The sequence below is a fragment of the Tachysurus vachellii genome, chromosome 9 (assembly GCF_030014155.1).
Source record: "Tachysurus vachellii isolate PV-2020 chromosome 9, HZAU_Pvac_v1, whole genome shotgun sequence".
Taxonomy (NCBI): Eukaryota; Metazoa; Chordata; class Actinopteri; order Siluriformes; family Bagridae; genus Tachysurus; species Tachysurus vachellii.
This window is the reverse complement of record NC_083468.1, coordinates 21,798,957-21,806,663: the sequence shown is the minus strand read 5'-3', so window position 1 is coordinate 21,806,663 and position 7,707 is coordinate 21,798,957. Positions and strand designations below refer to the sequence as shown.

General features: G+C 37.8%; 1 protein-coding gene across 2 annotated transcripts in view; it reads right to left on the bottom strand.

Moving 5' to 3' along the window:
• Positions 1-7,163, bottom strand: part of frmd4a (FERM domain containing 4A) — an 89,442-nt gene extending 82,279 nt beyond the window's left edge. The window contains exon 1 of one of the 2 annotated variants that reach the window (XM_060878237.1): positions 6,708-7,163. In XM_060878237.1, the coding sequence (XP_060734220.1) occupies positions 6,708-6,800 (93 nt within the window). In that variant the 5' untranslated portion in view covers positions 6,801-7,163. The remainder of the gene's footprint in view (positions 1-6,707) is intronic. The other variant, XM_060878236.1, reaches the window with a different exon arrangement.
• Positions 7,164-7,707: the final 544 nt, after the last annotated feature.

Here is a 7,707-nt window from a genome sequence, read left to right as displayed (position 1 = left end):
TAAGTGGAATGTTATTGATAAGATTGTTCAAAACCTTCCTGCTCCGTTTGTTAATAACTGAAAGAATATTATGTTAATAAAAAAAAAAAAAAAAAAAGTCAAATCTCTCAAATCTTAGCACTAGGTTCATTTACATGAGAATTAAATAAAATAAGAAGTGTGTTCAGCAGAGAATTCCTGGCGAATACACGTGACAGACGGTCACAAAATGTGTTTGTGTATACTGGAGAGAAAAGATAGAGCACAGACAGAGGGGTACAACTTGGTACTTACTAATACCAAGTCAGCTCAGTTCTCTCAGAATGAATAGCATTATTGTGTGTTTAATGAGTATTGAAATCAACTAAATTCTGACACGAAACAGTAATTTATTAATTTGTCTTTGTCAATGGAGAGTCAATCATCCACAATTCAGACTGGAAAAAAAACCCCTCCAGAGTTGTAGGGGAGTTTAAAGGGTCTACTGGAGTTTGAATACAGAGTCACTAATTTTGGTTTCCTCACAAATCATGAGACACACACCACAAGGTGAGCTCCCTCTGCTGGTTCCACCGTGTCCTCCTCTGGGATTAAACGAGGCTGTCATCATCGTGTGCAAGTTTAACTGTTGGTATTAACCTGTGCTTTCATCATCGTGTGTGTTTGTGAGTAGAATACATTTTGAACGATCATAAGAGGCTACAGGAGATGTGTAATGGGGAATTTATTAGCAGAAATAAAAATAGCTTGTGGTTAGGTCTAGGAAGGTTGGAGGGGAGGATAAAATAGACAGTCATACGGATTCATATGGGAAGTCACATGGAAATGGTTTTGAAGCACTGTTTTCTCTAAATTCTACAATCTTACAAAACAAACTCAAGGACACACTTTTTTTTTTGGACAAGACAAGTTCTCCGAAAGCAGTTCACAATACAAAGTAATATACAAAAGGAAAATCTGAATCACTCTCGCACACCAACGCATAAGTTCACATGAGCACACATCACAAATGACCAGCTCTAACAAGGACGTGACAGTATGGTTAAATTTAATGAGTCTCAATTAGCATTCTTTCTCTCTCTCTCTGTCCTTCCACTGCAACAATGAGTCTCCAGGGAGAGGTCGAGCACATCAGCAGGCATGGAGCCTGTTCCCTAACGTGTGTGTGTGTGTGTGTGTGTGTGTGTGTGTTTGTGAATCTCCTTCCTCATCCAAAGGAGCCATGGATAAAACTATGCAAAAGGAGGTCAGCTGGAGGAGGTAACGCTGAATTACAACATGTATCTCCTACACTCTAGGATAAAGCAGCCTCAGAAACCATGTAGAGAGAGAGAACAAACCAGTGGCATGTGAAAGAGTGGAATGACAGATGAAGAACAAACAAATGAACAATACTGAGTGGGTGATGAAGTAAGTGCAGGATTATGATGTGAGCTGTGCGAACTTCGTCAAAAATCCAATCTGACTTAAAAGTTTCTTACAAATGTGCTAATAAAAAATGAAATGAGAACATTTAAAATCATGTGTTTGCTTTTGACATCTAAAGTGTACTAAAGTTGGAAAGTAAGCAAATATATTTTATTATCTTACAACTGATCTGTGTTTATTCTGCTTAAAAGTTAACCATACAGTATAAATAATTTACTGCTGATTTATAAGTAGATAAGTTGTTCTGTGCTCAGAAATAAGTCGCATAACCACATTGTGGTTATCAAATTAAAGTCATAGGTCAATAAGCAGCTCACGTCTAGGACTTTACAGAGAGTCTGTTAGGAGTTATCAATGAATGAGCCAAGAACAGCATACAGACACAGAAAGAGGGAAATTCACTGACGTGACAAATGACCAACCATAGAATGGCTCCTTCAATCACCGTAAACTGCTTTAATTACTTTTAAAGATGAGATTATATGAGCTTTTTCCAATTCAGTGCTAATATCTTGCTCACACACACATATGACAAATAAGAGTGCTCACTGTTTCTTCCAGACTTTTTTTTTTAAAAATCTTAATAAAGTTAGAAAATGTAAATATGACATTGTAAATGTGTGCACAATACAATAGTACATTTGAAAAATAAAATAAATAAAATAATTAGTGTACTGAAGCTTGTGTCCAGACAAAGGAGAAATGCTTATTTTTTATTTTGTTTACCTTACCATATAATTTTTATTTTTTTATTTTTTATGTTTTTATTTTTTTTAAAAGAATAACCATTTTGAAAAATTATTATACTGAACATTTACTGTATATATAGATTATTTCCATTTATAATCGCATATTATATAGTCGAAAAGTGCAATTAGGTAAAACTAACCACTAAGGGCGAGTGTCTAATCAGGACAGCACTGATGATCCATATACTTTTTATAAAATTGGATAACTATATAAGTAAATGGATGACTGTCAGTAAATGTAGAAATACATTAAGCCACTTCATCTAGTCTATTGTTTGTCTTTTTTTCCCTGATCAAAGTCAGGTGACAAGTCACCAGTCCAACCCCTGGAACAAATAATCAATGTTGTCAGCGCTGCAGTGATGGATGGTCTTGAAAATATGATGTTCATGATGCATGTGGATCGTTATGCGATTTGGAAAATGTGCAGCAGACTGTAAGGACAGCTATGGGTCACATGCTAACGTGAAATAAGAGCAGATTTGAGCAAAACAGTGGCTTGCAATTTTAAAAAATGACAGTGTAAAAGGGAAGAGGAACATTTTTGTGTTTCATGGTCTGGTCAGTACATTTTACACAATCTGTAACACAACATGTCAACATGAACATAGTCTAACACTGCTATGTCGAATACACCACCAAAATACAATGTTATCCAGCTTCCTCTGTACATATGCACATGCACCATACTGCCATTTCCTCTTTAACCACACAGCTCAAGCAGTCAATCATAATAGCCTTGGGACAAAAGCTATTGGACATAGACTAAACCAGCATGCACAGGATACAGCTGAGTCTAATCCATCCACCATTAAGCTGGAACATGAGGGACGAAAAAAAAGAAAGAGGGATAAGAGAGAAGCAAACAAAGGCGATGGGATGGAAGTGGAAAGGATTTGGTAATCAGGGAGAAAGAATAGCCTGTGCTCATTTGATTAAATCTCTTTGTCTGCTGATAGTGATAATGATGTCTTCTCGTTCGTTGCTTCACCCCCACAGCTCATCTCTCAGCCTCGGAGGAAAGTCTGGAATTACTGCAGCATTTCAAAGAAGCCAATCATCCAGACACCGCATGAGAGCCGCACGGCACACACCACGGATGCAAATCCTTCACTGTGACCCACACAGCACATTCCTGCACTGAGCTAAGCATTCATTCAACACTCATTTCAGCATTTAGCATATGAAGAAGTGCTGAACAGCACAGCTCCCCAAACGCTGAGATATAACAAGCAATGATGGCTATATCAGTGAGATTAAAAGCAGCTATTGGTACATGTAGAGAGGAGGGAGCCCTAGCTCTGTGTGAGACAGAGTCATATGACGTTATTCATTAGACAGAAGGAACTTCTCTCAGAAAGCGAGAGAGAGAGCGAACAGAAATGAGACGTAACAATGGGAATTATAAGGACTTTAATTTATAGTGCAGATCCTTCAGTACTCTACAGGAGCTCCTAGGAATCTACTTTCAGAAAGAATTGAATTCTGGGTTTAATCCAACAGACCGACTGATGATGAAGTAAAATTATATTTGTATTTAGACTATCAAAGCCGTAGGTGAAGGTCTATTATTAGCCCTAGTGATGGTCTTCTTATTATATTAACCCTTCAAACTTCTCAGGAGGTCCAAAAAACCTCTCAGTACTAGATGACTTTCTTATTAGATTTTATTTGTTTTAGCACTTAAATTTAAATTTTAATTTATTACTTTTTAATTAAATTTTTTAGCATTTATTGTATGATTTATTGCTTATGTTTGTGGATACTGCTGGAATTTATAAATTTCTTACTGGGATTAACTTTATTAATTACTAAGTAATTAATAGAATAACTACTAGTAGTAGTATTAGCAATAGAACCTCTAGTAATATTTGTGGTAATAGTAGTGCTTGTTATAATGCTAATAATAACAACAACAGTAATGGACTAGCACTGGTTGTTATAGTAGTTGTTTTTAATTCTAATGATTGTTATACTAGTAAAAATAATAATCGCAATAGTGGTTTTAATTGTATTATGAGTGACCATAGGAACTATATTATTGAAAATACAGAAAAACTCCACACACTAACTGGCTCCAACACACACACACACATATGACAAACAGCAATACATTCCTATTCTGCATGGTGTATCCCTCACATTCCGGTTTAGCAGCGATACAAACAGCATTTACAAAATTAGCCTGAGCAGCTGGGCAGCCATGGTGTTGCTGAGTTTTCAATACATGAACCCACTAAATCTGCCTCTAATGTAATTTGCTATCAAGAATCAAGAGACTATAAGCACACACACACAGACACAGACACAGACACACACACACACACACACACTTACAAACACACACACACACATGTGAACTCCTAATAAACTGTGCTCACATGCCCTGACCAGGTCATGCTGTGACCGTGCATTAAGCCAAGTGCTCTCCAACTGAGAGAGATTAGAAATGAGTAGACCTCTACATGCTACGATCATAAATACACAATGGCATCAATGTATCGGGTTCATGATATATTCCAGTTGCCCCAAACTACTACAGAGTCGTCCATCATATAGGAAACAGGAAGAACCGATGCTGAATGCTAAACAGTTTCAGACATTCATACAGTCCGTGTTTGGCTGCTGCATGATATCATATCATTGCTATTAACCACTAAACTTCATGGACTAGGTTGTCAGAGACCCCTTGCTTCAGGCCAGAGAGACAGACAGAGAGAGAGAGAGAGAGAGAGAGAGAGAGAGAGAGAGAGAGAGAGAGAGAGAGAGAGAGAGAGGACAAGAACACAGCAGGGGATGAGTTCTGGTAACGTGCATGAGGAAATCCTTTGATCAATAATTCATACTGCTGTAATTACATACATGTGCCTCAGAGAAAAGCAGAGGGAAAAGAGGCGAGGCAGTGCTGTTACACATTACCGTCAAGTATTTCAGCTATCCATTTTTTTGTCACAATGTGTGGGAGAAGGAACTCAATTACAGGAACAAACAAGAGCAACACAACGTGATACTAATTATTAAGTGCTGAAAAGATACAGAAAGTTATGCAAAGCTGAATTTCACATAGAAAATTGTATGACAATGTACAACTGCAGTTAAAGGAATACTAAGGATGCTTACTATTTATTTTATCTGTACATACTGTATGTATGCCCTGTTTTGTGTGTGTGTGTGTGTGTGTGTGTGTGTGTGTGTGTGTGTGTGTGTAGTTTTTATCTGTAGTGGGAAGCAAAACAAACTTGTTCACTTAACTCATTCATAATGGAAGTCTCAAGGCAATCTTAGGAGAAGGAAGTCAATTTATACAAATGAACCCCATTTCTATTACTAGAATGCTTACTTGAATTCTTAAGCCTATCTGTGTGATAGAAAGATTTATACTTTTAAAGATGGGATTTTTTTTTTGAGAAGAATAAGCATTTGAGATAACTACAAAACAAAATTTATTTCTGTATTGCTTCAGCATTATTAAAAGTTTAATAAAACTAAATAAAAAGCAGATTTAATAAGACCTTCTGTCTCATTTAAGGACTTTTACTGCTAGACTAAAGGTTATATTCATGATCTTTAGTCACATATATTAAACCTTTAATAACAGAATTCAACATCTGCCCTAGATTTCCATTATAAATGACATCAAAATAAAGGTGTTTCCTTTTGTGTTTCTCTGTACAGGGCAACATTTCAAAATTCCTGTCAGTGGTAATTACACCTACAACCATAGATGCGTTAAGCTCAAAAAAACATAGAGTTCTTTAACTTATTTTTTTAATGGCTTTAATGGTAGTTTTTTCAAGACGCAGGTGTTGGTATAATGCTTTCTTAAACTGCCTTTGAAAAAAATCCATCTTGTTGGAAAAGTGAAGAGTCGCTTATTTGAGTATGGAATGAGGAAAATTTTCATAACTTAGCAGGTAGGAGCCTGTCCTGGATTTGATGACTGACTGACACCTTGAGGTCATTTCATAGACGCTTAATTATGCAAACTGAAAGTTAAATTTAACAGACAAGCAATGCATATGCAGAGAACGAAAAATCCTAATAGCCATCCAGAAACATAAATCATTATAATGACAATTTTATCGTCTGCTTATGGAGCTGCTTTATCCTGGAGTACTGCTGTCATTACCATCTCCACACCTGCTATATTTAGAAACATAAACTCTTTTATCCTCTTATGAACTTGAACAGCCTGAGAACAAAAAAAATAAAGATAGCAAATAGAAAGAAGAGAAAAAGAAATTTAAACCGAGGAGAAATAAAGGTTTTAAACTGTACTGTTCTTTAGTCTGTATCTTATACCTGGGAATAAAACAAAGTATTTCTCCTTAAGGTCCAGGCGTCTACCTTATTACCTCATGATTTACGATTCAAGCCAAAGAAAAGACAATACTGTATCAGTGACAAAGTAATGTACAGTTCATTCCAATTAATTCAGAGTGTTTACTTTAACACACACATAAGCACAAAGGCATGCACAGTCCAGTCCCACTGCGACCTCTATCTCTCTATCTGTTTCCCTCTCTTTCTTCACGTGTCTATTCTTCTTACCCGTTCCTCGCTGTTCCTCCGGAGAGTAGCCACAGGCAGTTTGAAGAGCAGCCTGCGGCTCCTGCTAGGCGTTACAGCCGCCTGGACCACCATGCTCCCAGGCTGACTGGGAGAACGTGTGCCACGAGCCGAGTGTGTCTGCTGTCCCGGAGCAGACAGACGCTCTCGGTCTGTCCTTCTCTCCGTCTCCACAGCTCCCTTCTTTTCCAGACTGATGCTCTCGTTCCTCTTCTCTGTATCACTCTGTAAATTCCGTCTTGCGTGTTCTTTCTAATCTTTTATTCTTTTATGCTTCCTGTAAGCATGCAGTGTGTTTGCCTTTCTGACTCACTCAGCCCATTCTCTGACAGCTCTGCTGCTTTCTTTACGAGGTATGTGTGTCTTTCTTTCTGAGTAAGTGCGTGAGAGCAGGAGGGAGGGAGGGAGGGAGGCTTTTCTCTCTCTCTCTCTCTCTCGCTCTCTCTCTCTCTGTCTCTCCCTCTTTCTCTGTAAGTAGCAGAATAGCTCCTGGGTAGAGAGCACAAAATACGCCAGCTCCTCTGGTCAGACTCAATCCAGGTCATTGGATTAATATGAGCAAACATGCCCAGAGCGAGTCATGTGACTAGGCACAAGAATCTGTTTGTGTGTAATCATGCATGTACAGTATGAAAGAACGATGTCCCTATGTTAATACAATTTATGAGTATATACATTAATGTATGTGTTTGTGTATGTGTGTGAAAGGAAGTGTGTGCTTCTGTGTTGCACAATGACCCAGCTTACTCTCAAACAGAATATTTGACGTTTCGCCATCTGGTGCTCAGATTAGCTGTAAATCACATGGCTGCTTTTACCAAGCTGTCCGGCACACACACACACACACACACACACACACACACAATGAGAAAATACCCTTAAGCTGCCAACAAGATTACACTAGGGATAACTGTGTGTGTGTGTGTGTGTGTGCAAGGCAGGGGTTGAGGTAATGAACAGAAGACAAGAAATTTTTTTTTAT